Source organism: Phascolarctos cinereus, unplaced genomic scaffold (genome assembly GCF_003287225.1).
Source record: "Phascolarctos cinereus isolate Bilbo 61053 unplaced genomic scaffold, phaCin_HiC Scaffold_726;HRSCAF=1367, whole genome shotgun sequence".
NCBI lineage: Eukaryota > Metazoa > Chordata > Mammalia > Diprotodontia > Phascolarctidae > Phascolarctos > Phascolarctos cinereus.
Genome location: NW_027556098.1, coordinates 209,474,758 through 209,498,415, shown reverse-complemented (window position 1 = coordinate 209,498,415; position 23,658 = coordinate 209,474,758). Strand labels below are relative to the sequence as shown.

The following is a 23,658-nucleotide window of genomic DNA, read 5'->3' as shown; positions in this document are numbered from 1 at the left end:
TTAGCTGCTAATGCCTAAATCTGTCTTGCTTGACATGTTTGTAATGTTTGGTTTTTGTTTGCTTTTTTGTTTGTTTTTGCTTTCTTAATACACAGGACAGGAGGGGAGCAGAAAGAATTTGGAGCCAGAAATAAAACTGAATTCTTTTAAAAAAAAGATTTGAAGATCCTTGAAAGCCAGGGCTGTATCACGGTTTTGGGGGGGTTTTTTGGCTAGGCAATGGGTTTAAATGACTTGCCCAAGGTCACACAGCTAGTAAGTGTCAAGTGTCTGAGGCTGGATTTGAACTCAGGTCCCCCTAACTCCAGGGCTGGTGCTCTGTCCACCACCTAGCCGCCGCCCCCTGTATCACTCTTCATTTTTATATCTGCAGCACATAGTAGGATCTTCGTGTCATATGTCTCAAGCTGGAAGGCACCTCTAAACACAATGTAGTCCAGTTACCTCATTTTACAAATAAACAAAGCCTAGACAACTTAACTGACTTGCCCAAGGTTGCACAGCTAATAAAAGCAAGATTTAAACCTAGGTCCTCTGACTCTTTTCATTGTGGGTCCTGAATTTATGTTTATTGAATCAATTCCATATCTAGGGTAGTCCTATATTCACTCCTCTTTGTATCATGAGTCCTATCATGCCTCCCTGGGATGTTGGGGTCAAGTTGAGGGTGCTTTTACTTCAGTCATATTTGGATGTTTGTGAGGACCCCACTGAACTTAGCACTTGGTTCAACCAAGTAAATCAGTCAGGTATTAGAAAACTCTTCCCCTTCTATGATTAGATTATTTCCTAAATTCCACCAAACTGGTCCTAAATGTGCCCCCCCTCGCCTCGGCACTTTATTATCACTTTAGTCTACTTCCCCACCCCAGGTAGGTTGTTGGTGAACAGCTAGAACACATGAGACCATGCTTTGCCCTATGTCCCCATTGTGTACTGGCACTGAATCTGCTGACAGAGGACTGTGATATTTGACATCCATTTTGCATTGTTGGATAATATAAGATGGGTTGGGTTTGGGGTTTTTTTGTTTGTTTGTTTTGTTTTTTGCTTTAAATCACCACCCACCAGCATACAGTAAACCAAATCAATCTTTATGCTAAGTGGTTATGGCTAGTTCTTAGAAATAATCCATTTCATCATTAAGTAGGTGGTAGAGGTCCTAGTGAAGTAACATTTGAGTTTCTTTAAAACAGGTCAAATTCTTTCCCATCGATTTGAATGACACTTTGTTCTTGCAACTTTCTGATTCCTTTTTTCTTTGTATTGTTTTTAACTTAACAAACCCAAATAAAATGTGCATTTCCATATACATTGTAGAATAGAAGAAACTTATACATGAGACTACAAATGTCTATATGGGGAGCTTTGAGTTTTTTTAAAGTATATGATACATTCAACATATAATTTTCAAAGCTGCCCTACTTAACTGTGAATCCTTCAATCAATCAATCTACAAACAAGTATTTATTAATTACCTACTGTGTACCAGGCACCTGGGTACTAGACACTAAGGGTATGAGTACAAAAAATGAGACAATCTCTACTCTCAATGAACTTATATTACTTCTAATCTTCCTTATTTGGAGTGGGGGAGAGCAGGAAGGGAGCCAAGGACCTTATTTCTAAACCTTTCTCTCATCTCTACTTCTTTATTGGGGAAGAAAAAAGAAAAACAAACCCATTGTAGCAAATAATTCATAGTGAAATGAAGTAATTTCCCACATTGGCCATGTGGGAAAATATTGTATGCTTCATCCTGCATCTTAAGGCTGTCACTTCTCTTTGAGGGAATGTGTACCATGTTTCATCAATGGTACTCTGGAATTGTGGTTGGTCATTTCATTGTTGGCCATTTCATTGATCAATGTTTTTTAAGTCTTTTAAAATTATTTTTCTTTACAGTGGTGTTATTAGTATATAAATTGTGATCCCTGTTCAGCTAACTTCACTCTGCATCAGTTAAGGCAGGAATCCTGTGGCTTCTCCAAAACCTCCCCTGTCATAATTTCTTATGGAACAATAATTTCCCATTACATTCATATACCATACCTTGTTAACTTGTTCTCCAATTAATGTCCAGTCTCTTAGTTTCCAGTTCTTTGCTATTATTAAAAGAGCTGCTATGGGGAAGCTTGGTGGCACAGTGGATAGAGCACCAGTCCTGGAGTCAGGAGTTCAATCCAGCCTCAGACACTTGCCACTTACTAGCTGTGGGAACCTGGCCCAGTCACTTAACCCCACTGCCTAGCACCTCCCCCCAAAAAAGGGAGTTGCTATAAAGGTTTCTACATATGGATCATTTCCATTTTTCTTTGATTTTTTTAGGGGGTGTATTTTAAGTATTTTTCATGTGCATGTATATTTTTGTATATTATTATCTTTGTATGCATCTTTACTTAGCACACTAAATTATAAGGACCGTAGAGGCAAACTCTGTCTTCTCTAAACTGTTGTTAATCCAGTGCCTAGATAGTGTTCTGCATGTCAGAGCTGTTCAATAAAATGTTTGTGTGAATAAATGAATGAGTTTTGTCATGTGTAATTTCAAAACTTTACAAAGTCATTCTGATGCCTCTTTTAGAGATAGAGGTGATCCTGGGCTCTCAAACATTCTGCCAATGGGGCACAAACTTTTGCAAGTTCTACCATTCCTCATTCATCCAAATAGAAAATTTAGTACTTTCTTACAATAATTGTTTTTGTTTCTCTCATACATTCCAATTAAACATGTTTCTGTATAGACAAGGAGGTGGTGTAAGCTACTATATTAGCCACATTACTATATATTATCACTGTATGTTTTGCTTCCCCCCACTTCTACTGTACTATAAGCCCTGTGAAGACAGAGGCTGTGTTTTATCACAGTCAATATTTAGTCAACAAGCATTTATTAAGTGTTTACATTGTGCTGGGAATACAAATTGAAATGGAAACATTGTCCCTACCCTCACAGAGCTTATATTCTAATGAGGGAAGACAACCATAAAAGGCACTGAAAAGGGTAGGGTTGGGGCATGGACAGGGTGGGGTTGGTGGTGTTGAAACTAAGCTTACCCCGTGAGGAGTGAGGTGAAATGTTAGAAAAAGTCCAGGGGCAACTAGGTGGCACAGTGGATAGAGCAGCAGCCCAGGAGTCAGGAGGACCTGAGTTCAAATCCAGCCTCAGACACATAACACTCACTAGCTATGTGACCCTGAACAAGTAGCTTAACCCCAATCGCCTCACCAAAAAGAAGAAAAAGAAAGAAAGAAAGAAAGAAAGAAAGAAGAAGAAAGAAGAAAGAAAGAAGGAAAGAGAGTCCAGAGTGTAGCACGAAGGGGAAGGGAGACAAGGCTAGTCTGGCTACCCTCCTTAAAAGGAGGTTCTGGGTGGAGCCCTCCAATCCAAGGGAGAGGCTACAAAGAGTACTTAGAGTGAGCTTCAGGATGAAGAGCTGGAGCAGGTAGAAGCCCAGGGGGCAACCTCAAGAAGAATAAGGACTGGTCTAAACTCTGTATCTGCTCTAGTGCCTAACACAGTAGGCTACATATAGTATGTGCTTCATAAGTGTTTTTGAGTGAGGGAATGAATAAGTTTTGACATTTAAGATTATAAAACTGCATGTTCCCTGTTCATAAGTAGAAAATGCAATGTTTTCTCGATGTCATTTTCATTGTTCCTCCCACTCATTCCAACTAAACTTGTCTCTGTGCCCTTGGAATTTAATGTGTCAGTCATTACAGAGTCCTTTAAGATATGTTTAGTGACAAGTTGGATAAACCTAAAACAAATGGCTTAAGCATATTGGTTTGTTTTTTGGCCGGGATTGTATATATTTATGTGTATTATATGCATGTGTATCTGATTCTTATCAGCAACTACTACTGCTGTTGCTGCCTCTATGATAAGCAACTGTGGCCACAGAGATTTGAGTGCTTATGGAATTTATATATTCTTATATTTTGTACGCTATATTCCATGGTTCTCTTGTTTAGGAAAGAAACTTTTCCTGCACTCATATAAATCCCACACACTTATATAGAGCAGCATTTTTTCTGGAGGTAGGTAGGTAGGTAATTAGGTAAGAGAAAATTCCTTTTTTTTGTCTTTCTTAAGTTGAATGAAATAATATATGGAAAGCACTTAGCACAGTGCCTGACACATGGTAGGCACTATAAATATTCTTTTCTTTCTCTCTTCCTTCTTTGCTTCATCCATCAATTTTATCCATATCTATCTATCTATCTATCTATCTATCTATCTATCTATCTATCTATCTATCTATCTATCTATCTAACTATCTATCTATCTGACATGGAGTCCTAGAATGGGAGGGCTGTGAGGGAGTTTAGATAACATCTGGTCTAACTTTCTAGGTCAGGAAACTGAGACCCAGAGATTGAAGTGTGCCCAAGGTCACACAAAGAGTTAATGATACATAAACAGAAATATATAATATCACTTTTTTTTCCATTTTAGGCTCTCTGTGACCAAAATATTTTTCCCCAAATAGGTTAAAAATCTTTGAATTATCAAAGGATATTTTACTTCTTTCATTGATCCTTATATACTTATATCCATATGTATTCACAATCTTCTGTATGCCAGAACCCTAAACCTTTTTGGAAAACAGCTAATTTTCTTGGACCATGGGGTCTCAACAAGTAAATTCAGTCCAGGCTACATACATTAAGTATCTGCTAAGTGCCTCACACTGTGCTAGGTTCTGGGAATACAAAGACCAAAAATGACACAGTCCCTGCCAGCAGGGAGCTTACATTCTGACTTGGTACAGACAGCATGTGTGTGTGTGTGTGTGTGTGTGTGTGTGTGTGTCACACACACACACATCTCTGTCCAAATGCATATATGCAGTTGTATATGTATACACACATGTGTGCGAATGCATACGTGAATATGTATAAAGAAATATAAGATCATTACTGTGTAAACAGTAGCATTTTAGGGGATTAGGAAAACCCTTATGTAATTGTCATGCTGAGATGAGTTTTGTAAGTGATAGAGATGAGCTGCTAGTAACTTTTAGACATAGAAGGCTGTTAGGTAGGACATGAAGCATCATGTATTTAAGAACTGCAAATAGGCCAGAATGGCTGAAACAAGGAGGATACACAGTGGAGTAATGCATAAGAAGCCTGGTCCATGTAGTAAGAACTTGAAAGGCCAAACAGAGGAGTTTATATTTGATCCTGGAGGTAATCTAGAGCTACTGGAATTTACTGCCTAGAGGGTTGACACAGTATTTTAGGAACGATCTGTATTTTAGAGAAGTCACTTTGGCAGCTGTTTAAAAAATGGATTGGAGAGGGGAGAAACTTGAGTCAGAGAGACTTGTAGTCTATGCAAAGCTGTGCCGAGGACCTAAATTGGGATAGTTGTGATGTGAGTCAAGAAAGGAGACAGATATGAGAGGTATTGTGGTGATAAAATTGGAAAGACTTGCAACTGGTTAGATATAGGGGTAGCAGAGAAAGATGAGTCTAGGATTGCTCCAGCGTTATAAACCTGGCCAATAGGGGTGGTGGTACCTTTGAAATAGAAAAGTTAGGAGAAGAGGAAAATTATAAGTTGGCTTTTGAACAGGCTGACTTTGTGATGGGACATTTAGTGAAGCTATCTAGCATAGTTGGAGGTATCTGAGTAGAATTCAGGAAAGAGATGAGGGCCAAATAAGTAGATTTGGATGGGGGCGGTAATCTGCATAGTTGATAGCTGCAAATATGGACGCTGATGAGATAAATGAACCAGATATAGATAGAGGAGAGGAAGTCAGTTCAGATTCCAGGCAAATACCCTGAAATAGGAGGTGAGACATGCAAAGGGACTTTGTGAGTCTGCAAAGAGATAAAGAAGGATCAGTTAGAGAGGTAGGAGGAAAACTAAGAGAACAGTATCACAAATGCCTAAGGAGGATAGAGTGTACAAATGGAGGTGGTCAGTAATGTCAAATACTGGAAAAGTCAAAAAAGAATGAAGACTAGGAAGAGGCAATTGATTTAGCAATAAAGAGAACATTGGTGACTTTGGAAAGAGCAGTTTTAGCCAAATGGTGGAAGCCAAATTACAAGAAATTGAGAAGTGAATTGGAGGTATAAAAGTGGACACAATAATTAGAGGCAGCTTTTTCTATGAGGTTGACTGTAAAAGGGAGAGGAAATAGAAGTCCCTAGGTTAAGTGGATAGGGCAGTCAAGTGAGGGTCTTTTTATAAGGATAGAGAAAATCTGGACATGCTTGTACATAACAAAAAAAAGAGCCAATAAAGACACATCAGAAATTAGGAAGGAGATGGGGTGATTAAAGGGGCAAGCTCCAGAAAGAGACCATAAAGAATGGGAATCAAGGACACAAACAGCGATTTGGGAGGATGGTATTAAGAGGATTTAAGGTACAGAGTTTGGGAGAAAATGCAACTTGTGACAGATGACCATTGTTAGTGTTTTTCTGGTGATACCCATTTCATATTAATCCATTTTCTTTCTTGAAAAGAGAAGGAACGATTGACTTAACTACATTTCCTTTAAAAATAGTGATTTAGATTCTCTCAGCAATGTATACCCATCTTCCAATTGTTTTGACTGTTCTTTTTAAAGGCTTAATTATTTCCACTTTCTGAATTCCATTTCCTTTCCTTTTCAGGCTTCAGATGATGAGTCTTATATCAGTGATGTGAGTGATAACATATCTGAAGACAATACCAGTGTTGCAGACAACATTTCTCGGCAAAGTATGTAGTATTGTGGACTCTACATTTGTATAACCTACATATTTGCCTTTGCTACTATAATGATTTTCCAGCTGTATAAACATTGTTTTTCTCTATAGTTATCTTTCCGGTGCTGATTCCCCAATTGATTTCTAATTTTTATGTTCTGTTTATGTAGCTGGTCCAAAGAGTAAACTGCTTGTTACTGAACCACAGAATTTTTAATTTGGAAAACAACTTAGTAGCCATGTAGTCCAACCCATGCCTCATCCTTACCACAACCTGAGAAAGAGTCCATACGGCCTCCTCCTGTGGACCTCCAATGAGAGAGAACCTAACCTTTGGATAGCTTTAATTGTTAAAAAGTTTTCTTCAAGGCTGAATTTGTTTTTTTGCAGTGACTACACTTTGCTCCTGGTACTGCCATCTCTGGCACCAAACTGAAAGCCAATTTAATTCTTCTTAAGTATGACTCCTCTTCAAGTTCTTATAACTTCTTGTAACTTATAACTTAAAACCAAACTGAAAGCCAATTTAATTCTTTTTCAATATGACCCCTCTTCAAGTTCTTATAACTTATAACTTAATAACTCTTACCACTCAATACTTTTACTGTAAAAAGTTTTCAATGACTAAAAATGGCATAGTTCTGGTTCTTTTCCCCACCCACTTAATTTGCTTCTTGAAAGTCTGTTTTAATGTTATTTGCATATATTTAACATCTGGTAAGTAAATTATACTCCCATTATTGTTTGTGCATTAATGAATAGCCATGTGTTAATATAATGCAGTTTACTTAAATGTACTTAAGAAAGTATATTATAATGAAGGCTTAATAAGTACAGCCTATGCATAATTTATTATTATTTTTTTAAAAACATGACTCGTCTGGGCCTGACTTTGAAAAAAGTAAAAACAAAATATCTTCCAGTCTATGATACTTGTCTTTCTCTTCCAGTCCTTAATGGAGAGCTTACAGGAGGCGCGTTCCGAAATGGACGTCGAACTTGTCTCCCAGCTCCATGTCCTGATACTAGCAACATTAATCTGTGGAATATTTTGAGAAACAACATTGGCAAAGATCTGTCTAAGGTCTCTATGCCTGTGGAATTGAATGAGCCCCTCAACACTCTGCAGCATCTCTGTGAGGAAGTAGAATACAGTGAGCTCTTGGACAAGGCCTCAGAAACTGATGACCCATATGAGCGCATGGTAATGTTTGGTGCCACAAGGCAGTGCCCCTCAACACAAAACAAAACAAAACAAAAAAACCCTGCAAGCTACCTTCAAAACAGGACTCAGCTAGGCCAGAATACTTAGCCTTGTTGGCTGTGTTTGTTTTTTAAAATCATTAGCACCTAGACAGCTAGGTGGTGCAGTGGAGACAGTACTGAGTTGTAGAGTTGGGAAGACCTGAATTCAGATTTTGCTTCAGCAATTTACTAGCTTTGAGACTGTGAGCAAGTCATTTAACCTTTCTCAGCCTCAGTTTCTTTTCTGTAAAATGGGGATAATAATAATACCTGCCTCACAAGATTGTTGTGAGGCTCAAATGATATAATTTTTCACATTTAACACATAAAATAAATGCTAGCTATCATCATCATCATTGTTATTATTATTAGTGTAGTTTGCCTTTTTTTAAGATATAGACACGCTCCCTCTATGATTAAGATAGAAATTATGTCCTTCAAGTAAAAGGAGGCCATTCCACCTAAGGGCTTCCCTACTACCTGAGTAAATTAAGGCCAAGTAGGTTCACATCCTTTTGAGAAGGGATTTACTCCATAAAAATTTTACTCCAACTTAGAAGTTTCCTTAACTTAGTATATAAAGGAGTTGTGTCCCATGTAGTTTAAAGATATGCCTAGCAACCCTTTTTATCTGCTTCTTCTGAAAACCAAGAAATGTTCTTGGCCCACACCATAAGGATTTTAGGCCTGGTTCAGTCAAGTAATTCATTTTCTCCTTGGCCTAGACTTTACTCCAGTCTACGATTGAAAACAATCCCCACCATTTGCCTAAGGCTACCCCCCAGCCAAGAGGTGCCCTGGCCCTCCCGACCTGAGCATAATGCTGTAATCATGGGGGCCTTGTTCCAAGTAAGAGCTAGTCTTGGTCATTCAGTTCTAAGGTAATTCTCAAAGTAGACCTTTTTTTCTTTTGAGGACTTACATCATGGGAAACGATTCTGTAAATAAGTAACAGGAAAACAAAATAAAATGAGATGCTTTGCATGACATTTAGAGTGTCAGGCTACACCTCACCTACATTATTTTTCTTTCTCAAATGTTTTAACAGGTTCTCATTGCTGCATTTGCAGTTTCAGGATACTGCTCTACCTACTTCAGAGCAGGAAGTAAGCCATTCAACCCTGTGCTTGGTGAGACATATGAGTGCATTCGAGAAGACAAGGGATTCCGTTTTTTCTCAGAGCAGGTAAATCTATTTTTATTCAATTCTTTTCTGTACAGGTAGGTAAATCTGTTATGGAATAGAAGTCCTTTAACCAGAAAGCTTCCAGGAGTAATGTAGGAAGAAACCTCCCCCAAATTAAAGTACATTTAAATATTGCTTATTATTGCCCAAAACTATTTGTGCAAATCTCCTTTAATTCAGAGAAGCATTTTAAGATTGTTTCATTAACATATAGCTGAGCTGAATATCTCTTAAAATGTCATTTAAAAAGAATGTTCACATTGCATATAATGCAAAAAAAGGAGGCATTTTTGTCTTAATTTCTAGACACTCTGTGTCATTCTTTTTCTTCCTTTTTTTTAACCAGGTTAGCCATCATCCACCCATTTCTGCCTGCCATTGTGAATCAAAGAATTTTGTGTTTTGGCAAGGTTTGTACTATTTTTTATAACTTAAAGGTCACATTGATGAGCAATTGAAAAAGTTTCTCATCTCCAAATGTATTCTATGTAGAGTTCCAACTCATGATCTCAGAGGATGTTACTAATTGCTGTTGAGTTCAGTTTTAAGTAATTGAATTTGCAACTTTAAATTAGGAAAAAATCAGGCTAGTAGGTAGCTGTACCCTCAACTGAGGCATCACTGTTCATACTGTGACTTTGGGCAGTCATTTTATATCCCTGCTACTTACATCCTTAAAAATGAAGACCATTAAATCTGCTCCCCTTCTCTGAAGATTAATGATAAAATGTTCACAAAGATTTTGTAATCTTAAAGGAAAGACTCTACAACATCCTTTCTAAATGCTGTTTTACTTGTTTGCATAAACATGATGATTATATTTTCAGTATTTGTAAGAACAGTTTAAATTTACCTGTGAAGTCACTCATCAAACGTCAAACAAACATTCATTAATCACCTACTGTGTGAAGAGCACAATACTCTAGAAGCAGGCCTGCCCAACCTGCAGCCCGCCAAAGGATTTTGGGTGGCCTGTGAAAATATAGAGGTTGTACAGGCCAGTCCTAGAGGGAATAAAAAATCTAGATAAGAGACCAACAATCCCTGCCTTCATGGTATCTATAGTGAGGTATATGGAACATCCCTAGATAACTGTAATACAAAATGACATGTTATAAATGGAAGGGAAGGACAGAAGCATTTATATAGGGTGTGCCAGGCACTGGGCTAAACACCCTGGGAGGTAGGTGCTGTTATTATACCCATTTTTACAGTTGAGGAAACTGAGGCAGACAGAGGTCTAAGTGACTTGTCCAGGGTCACATAGCTAGTAAGTATCTGAGGTCAGGTCTGAACTCAGTTCTCCCTGACATCAGGCCCTGTTCTCTATCCACTGTGCCACCTGTTTGCCTTTAAAGAGAGGTCAGATCTAGAAGTGAAGTGTCAAAGCATTAATATGTCTGATTAATTAGGGTTAATCTGGACCCATTTAGCAAGTTTCAGGCAGAACCATAAAACCTATAGAAATTCTGGTGAAGACAATATACAAATTAGGCCAGTACCTGTGAATAAAGCCACCTGTATATAATAGATGATTTATGATGTCCTAAAGAATGTTGCATTGCTCATATGAACCACCCAGACCTGAAGCATTTTCAGACCCAGACCTTAGTGCAGAAAACATAAACTCTCACTTCAAAATACATTTTCAACAAAGAAAATAAAGCAGTGAGTCCTGTGTAAGAGATGATGGAATACACTTGCCCTCCTCTTAGTACATCTGTAGGGTACCTGAGAGGCTGAGTTGCTTAACTGTTTGTTTGGGGAGGGGGGGGTTGTTACAAGGAACGGTTCAGTGAGGGGCACGGTAAGAAGAGGGAGAGACATGTATATCTATAGATAGAGGTAGAAAGAAAAGTACAGGGGAGGAGAGAGAGAGAAAGAGACAGACTATATGTGTGCATTTTAGTAATATGCCTGCAATAAAAAAAAACACAGGGCATTTACAAAATGTCTTTCAGAGAATATTTACCATTCATCAAAGGTGCTAAAGTTCTGTGATTAAAAATCTAATGTCTCTTTATTTTATCCAAATAGAAGAGGGAAATAATTACCAATAGGCATATAACCCGTTTCCTTAGGGTGGAGAGAATCATCATCCAGATATTACCTGATTACTCTGAATATCACTTAATCTGTTGGGATGTAGCTGACTCCATTTCTTCATAAGCTTTTAGCACCTATAGTGTCAAATTTATATTCTCACTTCCTTCAGGAATATATTTCATAAATATAAATGATAATACATGGCATTGCAGCATTATGAACATACTACTGATATATGGCCTATTCACTCTTTCCACCTTATAGTTATCATTTATGCCCCCTGTCTACTTCAAAACACTTGACATTTGCTTGTTCATAGCCTACAGCTTTATTTCATTTTATTATTTGGGCAGAAATATGAGGCGTCCATTGTAGAGAGGTGTCATTTATATCTTTCAGAGTCATATCTGATCTCTTCATGCTCAGGTAATCTTCAGAAGACTCATTGCCTTAATGTCTGACACCTTTGACTTTATCAGAAGTAACTTTTTCATTGTTTCCTAACCTGACATCTACCATTCCAGGATCCCCATCGCATATCTAACCACATAGAATAGCTAGAGAATAAATTCTTGAAATTGAAATCTATTTCTCTTTTGTCCTCCACCTTTTCTTTCAGATATAAGATGGAAAAACAAGTTCTGGGGGAAATCCATGGAAATCCTACCTGTGGGAACACTGAATGTGACACTTCCAAAGTAGGTTCCCTTTTTTCTAAAGAACAGTACTTTTAAACATTATTGGGGTCAAAGAGACCTTTCTTTTAATGTGGAACTTCTACTGATGTTATTGAGTATGAAAGAGAGCATGGTGTAGTGGATGGGGAGTTGGTCAAGATATAGACAGGGTAAATTGGAGGTTTACTTAGAGGGAAGACACCGAGATTAAGAAGGACTGGGAAAGGCTTCTTGTGCAAGGTAAGATTTTAGCTGAGACTTGAAGGAAGCCAGTGAAAGCAGGAGTTGGAGAGGAAGAAGAAGAGTAGTTCAGGCACAGGAAACAGCCAGCCAGTGAAAATGCCCAGAGTAGAGAGGTTATGTTGTGTTCAAGGCACAGCAAGGAGTTCAGTGTCACTAGATTGTAGAGTATGTAGAGACAAGTATGGTGTAAGACAACTGGAAAAATAGGCAGGGACCAGGTTATGAAGGAAGACGGGAATTCACATACTGGCTGTGTGACCCTGGGCAAATCACTTAACTTCTTACTGCTCTGGGGATCTCCAAAATTCTTAAGTTACATAGAAGGTACCAACCTCCACTAGTAGAAGGACTTTCCTCATCTGGGAATTCCATATACAAATAAAATCATAGATCCAAGCCCTATCCATTGGGGGGGGGGGAAGCACTTTACAGAATCTTAAAGGGCTATATAAGTGTTATGATGATGATGATGATGATGATGATGATGATGTAAATCTAAGTTGATTTTGAAGGGTCAATTTAATTCAAAAAAGTATTTATTAAGTGCTAATTATGTCTAATATGCTATGGATACAAAAACACAAAATTACTACAATGCCTGCTTTCAAGAGCTGATCAAGTATGTTATAATGGGGAGTCCTTCCATGGATGGATTGGGGTCAGTGGCTGCTCAGATCCCTTCCAACTCTCAAATTCTGTGCTTCTGAGGTTTCATTAAACTCTAGGAAAATAACATGTTTGTAGGTAAGAAAGACAAAGTATACAGTGTAAACAGAAAATAATTTTGAACACAACATGGAGCATTCAGAAAAGACATGGTGTAGGAGGTTGAGTTGGGAAGAGCGTGGGGAAAAGCCTGAGCAAAGATGCACAGATAAAAGTTGGAATGTCACATACATGGAGCAAAGAGTAAATAGGGCTGTTTGGCTGGAATGTGGACCCTGTGAGTGCAGTGAGTGATGTGAAATAATACGGATAAGATAAGTAGGAGCCAGATTGTGAAGGGCTTTAAATGCCAAGGAGAAGAGTCTGCATTTGAATATAAAGGGAGCCACTGGAGATTTTTGAGCAAGGAAGTGACATGATCAGGTCTGTGCTTTAGAAATATTTGTAAATGAACTATGGGAACTTTGGAAATCCAAGGCTCCACAAGCACATGGATTAAAACTTTCTATCCTGAACAATTTGTGTTCCATGGTAAAGGTGACCGTATATATCCAGATTTACCAAAGAAAAGTTAATATATACTGTGTAGCACTGAAATGTGTCCAGTCTAACCTACTATCAATCCCATTTCTCCAAGAATGTGTCCTGCTTTGACCACCTTGTCCCTAAAAGCACTGGGGACAGTTCTGAGGAACTGTTTCTTATTTTGGAAGTCAGCCTAGTGAAACCAAGCTGCTTCCACAGATGCCTGTCAGCACTACCTCTTCTAGTGGCTTTGAATAATTCATTTCTATAGCTTTGCACACTGTCTCTCTTTCCTCTCCTCCATTATTTCTACCTTCTCCATCGTATGTGTCATTTATTTGTATGAGAGACAGGATAATGTAGTATGCATAGGGCCAGTGTCAAAATCAGAACATCCTGGCTTCAAATTTTGCACCTGGTGCATCCTAATTGTGTCACCATGGGTAAGTCACTTAGCGTCTCTGAGACGCTAAGTAAGTTACACGTGTGTTACTAGTGTCCATCAAGGAGGGAATTTCCACACCAGTGTAATCACACATACGTATGTGGGTACATGTAGATGTATATTTATGTATGTTGGCATTTATATAGTTAACTGTAGATGTATAAATAGAAAACTTGTATATATGTAAATATACATATGTATATGTCTGCATAGCTAATATATAGATAAAAATTCATGTGTATATATATACTTGTGTACATATGCCTATGTAGCTAATTTTATACATTGAAATAGAAATACTTTGTATAGATGTAAATATATAAAGCAAGAGTGTGTAATGTAGTATATGGTGGTACATAGCCTATGCATTGGCACATTGTGTGCATTAGACTATGCTAATTCATTTTTTTAATTTGGAATTGTTGATTTTTAACTAGATTATGTAAATATATGCAAATTCATGTGTGCGATGAATTCAAAGAGCTATGAAAGCATACTTCCACATATATTTCTTGGGGAAAAAAGCTGATAACCTGTCATTAGTCCACTGAATTTGTAACAGCTTTGTGGAATTATCTGAGAAAGGCCATTACTTCTTTCCAAATAATTACTCTTATCTCATGTATTTGTGGGTCAGGATCAGAAACTTAGAATCTGCTATCAGAAAAATCACTGACTACTTAAAAATCTCCAAGGAGGTAGCAAGAATTAAAATAAGGGAAGAGGAGCTTTGGATGACTAATTTTAGGTTTACCTTCAGTGCATAAGTAGAGATGTCTGTGTGTTTCCTTGTTTTAGTAGTAACACACTTTTTCTCTAGGTATGGAGATTACTACGTATGGAACAAAGTCACAACATGCATCCATAACATTCTCAGTGGGAGGAGATGGATAGAGCATTATGGAGAAATCACTATTAGAAATACAAAGAGCAGTATTTGTATCTGCAAACTCACATTTATCAAGGTAAATAATATGGTCAAGGAAAATAGCATAAAATATGTCCTAAGGGAAGAGACAGAACATTTAATACTAAGAAACAGCAAGCTCAAATGTTTTGATTAGGTTGAATTGTTTTTAAAAATAGCCTTTTCAGGTACTTATTTTCTCCTAGTATCCATTTTCAGTTGATTGTATTTATGAAGTTTATGAAGTCATTATCAGTTTCTGAGGACACTTAAATGTAGCAATAAAGTACGTGCTAGTTGCCAATATCTTGCTATCAGTTTATCCCAATTATTATGACCCACATGGAAAATTGATCAACAGAAAAAAAGACCTTTGGCCTCAGGAAGGTAAGTTATTAAAATGACAAATGCATGAGGTACCCAAACACTCACAAAGGCATTCTTCCCTTTTTTCTGTCTGAATTGGAAATACTGGTTGGGGCAACACAGTTACATGTTGTATTTCTCTATGCATAGACTAAATACAGTAGCCTGATACAAAGAATATGCCTTTCATTTGTTTCAGCATTTTGCAATTATTGGGCTGATTCCAATATGGCAAACAAATGCCGGCTTAATTTTAGGTCATGTTTTTCTCAGCCCCTTGCCCCAAGCTCTAAATGAGGGTTTCCTTTCATTTTATGTACCTTGTCTTTATCTTAAGATAACTCTTTCTGAAATAACTACTTATTCTCCTGTTTGGTGGGGGACACAGAGCTAAAGAACAAGGCTGTTTTAACTTAGTAGTGTTAACTGACACTTTGCAAATAGAAACTCTGTCAATCCAGAAGTATTTATTAAGCACCTTCTGTGTGCTAAACATTGTGCTGGGCTCTAGCAATACAAAAACAAGGGAAGCAGTTCCTGCTTTCAAGGACCTGACATTTGAATAAGGAAGACAGCACCTTACACATAAAAATTGTCTTAGATGGGAAGGCAGGGGCAGCTCTGGGGAACAGGAAAGTTCTCCTGCTGAAAGTATCACTTGAATTGAGTCATAGGGGAAACTAAGGACTCTAGGAGTGGCAAATGAGGAGGAAAAGCATTCCCAGATATAGGGACGACCAGTTCAAAGGCCCAGATTGTTAGATTTTAAAGGGGCCTTTAGCTCAGTTCTCTCACTTTACAGAGGAGACAGCTAAGGCCCAGAAATACAGATGATTTATCTTTAAGACCACACGGGAAGTTTAGTGGCAGAACCCAATTATCTTGACTCCTAATCCATTGTTGTGTGAATGGGTGTGGACACTTGGTGTGTCCTAGATAGAGGGATTATTATTACTAATACAATTCAGGTATTTACCAAAATACTTTGAAAATGGCTTCTGGATCCATTTCTCCTTTTTATGTTTCAAATACTGAAATTAACTTAAGTTACTAAATATAGAGGAAGTATTTGACTATAAGGAATAATTAATTGGTCATTAACATAATATCTTAATTTCTTTAAGATAAGAACTATATCGTTTGTTTCATAACCTTATTCTGCCTAAAGGATGATCAATAAATTGTGATTGAATGAGTAAAATAACATGTTGCGCCAATTGGAACCTAGGTTATTATCCTACTGGGTGGTCATGGACAGTTCAATTAAGCACCTACTATATGCCAGGTACTATCTAGATTTTAAGACAAATTAAAACAGTACCTACCCTCAAAGAGCTGAAATTTTACTGGGCAAGTCATACTTCTTTAATTAATTTCCTTAATTGACAGCCTCACTGAACCTCATTTTCCTCATCTACTAAATGAAATGGTTAAACTAGATAACCCTGAAGTCCTTTCTAGCTCTATCAGGAATCCTAAAATAGGGGAGAGTGTATTAGAAGTTCTCTAAGGTTTTTCTAGCTCCAAAACTCTATTCTATTCTAGAATGAAGCCATGTTCAAGTGTTTAGAAAAATATATTAAGAACTAGTGGTAAACTGTATGTTTAGCTAATGGCTTACCTCTTTTCTCCTTCACATTCCAATTCATCAAACATTTGGAATGAATGGTGTAATGATGCATCAAGCATTTCTTTATAATCTCTTGCGGTGGTCTAGGATTTGAATTTTTCAGCTGAGTAAATTTCTTTACCTTTTGTTAGAATGGAATGTTTTTTGATAAAGGAGCCTTCTGGCTTTAATATCGCTGTATAATGAAACTAGCACAATGACATATTGAGAGGGGGTTGTTGTTATTTCTAGGTAAATTATTGGAATTCTAACGTAAATGAAGTCCAAGGGGTTGTCATGGATCAGGAGGGAAGGTGGTTCACCGTCTCTTTGGAAAGTGGCATGAAGGACTGTACTGTGGCATACCACCATCAGCAAAGTGCATATGGAGGCCAGGTGAGACCTTACTGTGCATACTCCTTTGCATAGTACCTAAAGGAGAGGTCAAGAATTCTACTTTAACAGTGAAATATAATTTGATGAAATAATGTTGTCACATGACAAATATACTTCTCCTTAACTATTTTCTCTGTTAATGGAGAGGTCTAAAAATGTTAACTAATCAAAAGTAAATGCAGTTACATATTTAGGTGACTTTGTAAGTTTTTATAGTAACTATATATAGTAACTATATAGTAACAACAACTCACATTTACTTGGTGTTTCCTTACAGCAAACTCTGTGAAATAGCGAGTGCAAATACGAGGGTACCAGACTTGGAATCTGATAGAACTGTGTTTGAATCCCACCCTCAACACTTAATAGCTGTGTGATTTGGGGCAAGTCACTTAATTTTCTGAGCCTCAGTTTCTTCATCTGTAATAGGAGGGTGATAATATGTATGTTCCCTCATAGGGTTGTTGTGGGACTTGGAAATCAAATGAGAGAGTGTCTGAAAAGTGGTCAGCAAATCTTAAAGTTCTTGATAAATGACAGAAATTATTATTTCCATTTTATACATGGGGATAGTAAAGAGTATAGAAGTTAAGAGACTGCCCAGCTTCCTTTTGTTAACAGTTACTAACATTTTCAGACCTGTTAACTTTTTGTGAGACACTTGTATTATCTGATTTAATCCTCAGAACAATCTTGAGAGATAAGTTCCATAGCAATTATTCTTTCCATTTTGCAGATGAGAGAACTGAGGCTTTGAGATATAAAATGAGTTATCCATGCCCATGTGGCTAGTAAAGTCAGCTATAGGGCATGGACCTGGGTTCCCATGACTCCAGCTCTCGCATTTTCCCCTACCTCAGACTGCCCTGTTTCCTTATTGTTGCTATCAATCCCTGGAAATCTTTACCATCTCTTAATTCTGATAGGTTTAGAGACATCAAAGTAGGGGTTTGGTTGGCTACTGTATTGTTCCCTAGCCTGTACTAGGATAATAATAATCTTAACTAGAAGCATTTTGGATGGGGGGCAACAACAGGCTAAAATGTGGGTGAACCAGTAAGAACTAACCAGTGGTTAGAACCATTAGGGTCTAAGAGAGGGGAAAAAGGAAGGGGGAGGGAAGGAAAATGCAATGGAACCTAACACAGGACCAAAATGGCCCAGGAAATTATTATGTAATTGGAAGTCCTTGATACATTAGGATAAAAATTATTTTCTGTTGTGAATTTAGCTACTTATTTCTGAATTCTAACTGAAAACACCTAATAATTATACCAAAGGCTTATTTTAGTCACATAAAAAATACATTTTTCTCTATTACTAAGTGCTTCCAGTAAATCATAATACTTACTAACTTAAATTTGCATAACATTTTAAGTTCTTTAAGGGAGCTTTACAAATTGTTCAGCGGAACTAGTCTTGTAAATTCCAAGCCTTTGTAGATTTTGGAAGTGATGAATTTTATAGTATATTAGTGCTCAAATAAATGGGATACAGGGGAAGGAGTGAAAGGGAAGGAGAAAATGGGGAGAGCAAAGAAGTTTTTAGATCTAATAGAGAAATCCTAAATTTTCTTAAGCCAAACACACAAATAATAAAAGTAATAATAATTGTCCACATTTATTTATCAAGTTTACAAGCTGATTTCCTCATTATACCTCTGTGAAATAGTAAAAGTGCAAGGGAAAGAGACTACTAGAGCAGAATGTTATAGGCATTGTCAGAGTTGGTCACTGTGTTGGGTGTTCCTACTTTACTTCTTTTCTTTCTTACAAGAATAGATTTAATCCAGAAGAATAGGATAGTTTGAGAAATTACACACATGCGCACACACACACACAACACCCCCCAAAAAAAACCCAATAAAACTTAAAAAAAAAATCTGTTATCTCTAAATTGTGAATGAAGGTCTGACTACATCTAACTTTCCTTTCCTTCTCTAACAAAAGTTCTAAAATGAGACTGTGATCTTTTTCTGGTGGTTCCCACCATTTCTGCCTAGTTGACTAGTTTTTTCCTTGTTGGTAAGAACCAAGTCCTAAATAGATATTGCCTTCATTGATTCATCTGCATTTTGAAGGATGAAGTGATCATTTTAAGCCAGATGGAGCTATCCTTAGCTATTCCACTGGGGGCACAGAGAAAGTTCCAGTAGATGTCCAAATAATTGAAGTAACAGATGACTGTGTCCATGTCAGACTTCATAATCCTTGTCCATTTCATCTGTCAAGTTAGTCACTAATAAACTCTGGTATCAAAATCTCTTTTGTTTTTAACTCTGTTACTCGTCAGCCAAATACTTTCTACCCTGTTTCTTTTCCCCTGTCACTCCTGGGTGGTCTTGAATGAATATATATCTTCTTGATAAATAATGATGCTCTGTCCCCTAAAAGCGATTGAAAAGTGAGGTGAAAAAGTGGAAGCGGCATATATACGTTATTTGGATATAGAAGGTAGCTAGAATTTTCAGGGAGTTTGGCTGTGAAAAGGAGGAGAAATATTAAATCATTGCTTGAGCGGATGACAAGGTCAAATGAAGGTTAGAGAAGATATGAGCATGTTAGATTGGAGATTAGAAAGAGGATAATTGAAGAGACAGACTCTAACAGAAGATGGGAAGGAATGATATCAAGAGTACAAAGAGAAGAGTTTGGCCTTGGAAGGACACAGACTGTCTTTTCCTCTAACACTGGAACAGAGGATTAGAGAATAGATGATACTGTTGAAGGGTTTTGAGATATGGAGAAGGGAAGAAAAGAGACTTTATGATGAATGGCCTCAGTCTTTTGTTTGTTTTTTGTATACCATAAGGAAAATAAGGCTATTCTAAAAGGGAGTGGTGTAGGTGATTTGAGTCAAGAAAAGATCTGAAACATTGTGTGGAGATCATGATAAGGAGTGAACCAGGGAATAGTAAAAAGGTTGCTGTGCTCCTCAGCTAGAAATTGGTAATAAAACTATAGTGGTAGACCTAGTGAGCACAGCTGTGTGACTCCCACCAGCAGGCCGCATGCAGTTAGAGAAGGCATTCTTTTATTGACTATATAACAGTCAAATTAATAATTTACCAGCAAACTTCAGAATAGTTTTTTCTTCCTTCCCCACCCTAAGCTTCCATTGATTGACATTTCTAGAATGTGATCAAAGTTAATATAGCTTCTTGTAAATTTGCTCCTTTTTGTGGTTCAATTTTTAAAGTATGACTAAAATATATATTACCCTAAAACCTTTATCATGTATTTTGGTTTTATAAAATGAGAGGTAGTAGGACATAATTGATAGAGTGCTAGATTTGGAGTTAGAAATACTTGTGTCTCATTCACTTATTTTTGGCATAATCATTGGAAGGAAGAAAACAAGTATTTATGAAGTGTCATCTATATGCTAGGGATTGTGTTAAGCACTTTATAAATATTCTATCATTTGATCTTCACAATAACTCTGGGAGATAGTGTTATTGTATGCAATTTTACAGTTGTGGAAACTAAGGCAGACAAGTTAAATGACTTGCTCAAGATCATACAACTATTAAGTGTATGAGGCTGGATTTGAATTTACATCTTTTTTTGTTTGTTTTTGTTTTTGTTTGGCAATGGGTTAAGTGACCTGCCCAGGGTCACAGCTGGTAAGTGTTATGTGTCTGAAGCTGGATTTGAACTCATGTCCTCCTGACCCCAGGGCCAGTGTTCTATCCACTGCGCCACCTAGCTGCCCCTGAATTTACACATTCTTGACTCTAATCACCTAGCTGTGTAGGGCAAGTCACTTAATCTCCCAAAGCCTCAGTTTCTGATCTATAAAATGGAAATAATGCTAGCACCTACCCCACAGGGTTGTGGTGAGCATCAGATGAGATAATGTATATAAAATGTTCTGTAATCCTTCAGGCACTATATCAATGTAAGCTCTTATGATAAAAGGTATTTGCATTTCAAGAATGCAGCAAAAATCATGCTGCTCTAATTGACACTCAGTGCTAATTTACTAAATCATTTCAACTCTAGTAATAGATAGTTCTGTTAAATTTAATTACTATAAACAGCTTCATTGTTGTTGTAGAATCTGAGTAACTCAGTTGTATGGTGCTGATATCAAGTACCAGTAAAAAAAATAATGAATCTGTGTTTGTTACTTATTTTGTCACAGTAGATCCGTAACTTTATGGGTTTGCATACCAATTTGAGTAATTTTGAAATTGACAGTGGAGTTTCCCAAGAGTCATTAGTAAGCTTTACATTTCCTGTTGGTAAAGTAGTTAAAGTGTCAACACAAAGCTATTACAGATTGCCATGTTTTTTGCTTCTCCATAACACTGCCAAGCAAGCCTTTTTTTTAAATAAAGCTAATTATATTGGCATTTTTTGTAAACACATTGAATTTTAAAAGAAACATGATGACATTGTTTAACCAGTGCGTTCTAAAATGGTGTATAAGGAAATCTAGATTTTTGTCAGTCTACTAATAATTTATTTTAAAAATTTTAACTTTATGATAATCACTATGAAAAATAAGAGTCCCCTGAGTGGATTTTAAGAAACTCACAGTCTCACATGTCTTAATTGAATTAATCACTAAGCTTAGTGTCCAGAATAAGGTCTGTCAAGTCAAGTTAACAAGTGTTTATCAAGCACATGCAGTGTGCCAGCCCCTGTGCTAACTGCTGAGAATACAAAGTCAAAAAGAGTTCCTGCCCTCAAGGAGCTCAGTCCAGTGGGGGAAACAACATGCAAACAACTAAGTCAATAGAAGATACAGAGTAATCAAATCAGGAAAGCCCTAACATTGAAGGGGACTCACATTTCACCTGGATTAGACTACATTGGAGTTTGGTGTTTAGTTCTGGGTACCATATTTCTTTCTTTTTTTCCCCAATATTCACCTGCATAAGATTTTGAGTTTTAAATCTTCTCCCCCCTCCCTCCTCATCACCCTTCCCAAGACGGTGTGCAGTCTGATATAGGCTCTACATATACATCCATATTAAGCATATTTTCACATTCGGCATGTTGTAAAGAAGAATTAGAACCAATGAGAAGAACCAAGAGAAAGAAGGAACAAAACAAAACAAAAAGAACCGAAACCAGAGAGCAAATAGTATACTTTGATCTGCATTCAGACTCCATAGTTCTTTCTCTGCATGTAGATAGCATTTTTCATCATGAGTCTTTTGGAGTTGTCTTAGCTCCTTGCATTGCTGAGAAGAGCTAAGTCTATCAAAGTCGGTCATCACACAATGTGTATGTTACTATGTACAGTGTTCTGCTGGTTCTGCTCATTTCACTCAGCATCAGTTCATGCAAGTCTTTGCAAGTTTTTCTGAAGTCTTATCTGCTCATTATTTATTTTTTAAAATTAATTTTTAAAATTTAATTTAATTATGTTTGTTTTTTAATTTAATTTAATTATGTCACTGTGTTAATTTATGTTACTGTGTTAATTTAATTGTATGTTACTGTGTACAACATTCTCCTGGTTCTGCTCACTTCACTCAGCATCAATCCATACAGTTCTTTCCAGGTTTTTCTGAAGTCCGCCTGCTCATCATTTCTTATAGCACAATAGTATTCCATTACATTCATATGCCACAACTTCTTTAGCCATTCTGCAGTTGATGGCATCCTCTCAATTTCCAATTGTTAGCCACCATAGAAAAAGCTGCTATAAATATTTTTTGTACATGTGGGTCCTTTTCCCATTTTTATGATCTCTTTGGGATATAGCTCTAGAAGTGCTATTGGTGGGTCAAAGGGTATGCACATTTTTATAGACCTTTGTGCATAGTTCCAAACTGCTCTCCAGAATGGCTGGATCAGTTCACAACTACACCAACAATGCATTAGTGTTCCAATTTTCCCACATTTTCAACATTTATTGTTTTCCTGTTTTGTCATGTTAGCCAATCTGATAGGTGTGATGTGGTACTGGGTACCATATTTTAGGAAGGACTTTAATGAACTGGAGTTTATCCTAAGCAATGCTAATAAAATAGTGAGGGGACTGAAAATTATTTTATACAAGGATTAGTTGAAGGCAGGGGATATTTGACTTGGAGAAGGGAAGATTTAGGAAGACCATTATAGCTGAATTTAATTATTTGAAAAGCTCCCCTATGAAAGAGGAATTCAGTGTATTCCACTTGCTTCCAAAGAACAGAAGTAGGAACAAAGGATAGAAGTCATAGAGACACAAATTTTGTCTCTATGTATGGAAAAATTAATGGTACAGAAATGAAATTGGCTGAATTGGGGTGCTAGTGGGAGTCCAATCAGAGGCTGCTTATCCCTTATTGAGGAACTTCAGACATAGGATCCAATCTCTTCCAACTCAGTGACATCAATCTAATATGTTCATGGTTATGTGAAGAGACTACATTACTCAGTAGCAACTGTTTATAGTAATGAATCACATGGGCACCTTAATTTTTTTTTGTTTGGGTTTTATTTTCCTTAATGTATCTCAGCAATATTTTATTTTATTTCTTTCAGGTTCCATGCCAACCAATTATGAACTCTACTATGGCTTTACAAGGTTTGCTATTGAGCTCAATGAATTAGATCCTGTCCTGAAAGAACTCCTTCCTCCAACAGATGCCCGATTCCGGCCTGATCAAAGGTAAGAGTTTTAAAATTT

At 37.1% G+C, this 23,658-nt stretch overlaps 1 protein-coding gene across 1 annotated transcript in view; it reads left to right on the top strand.

The window, feature by feature from the left end:
* Window positions 1–23,658, top strand: part of OSBPL6 (oxysterol binding protein like 6) — a 264,946-nt gene that overhangs the window by 223,589 nt on the left and 17,699 nt on the right. The window contains 9 exon segments of the mRNA XM_020991055.2: window positions 6,643–6,730; window positions 7,668–7,921; window positions 9,011–9,148; window positions 9,495–9,558; window positions 11,814–11,892; window positions 14,571–14,715; window positions 16,885–16,945; window positions 16,948–17,028; window positions 23,514–23,640. Of these exon segments, the coding sequence (XP_020846714.1) occupies window positions 6,643–6,730; window positions 7,668–7,921; window positions 9,011–9,148; window positions 9,495–9,558; window positions 11,814–11,892; window positions 14,571–14,715; window positions 16,885–16,945; window positions 16,948–17,028; window positions 23,514–23,640 (1,037 nt within the window).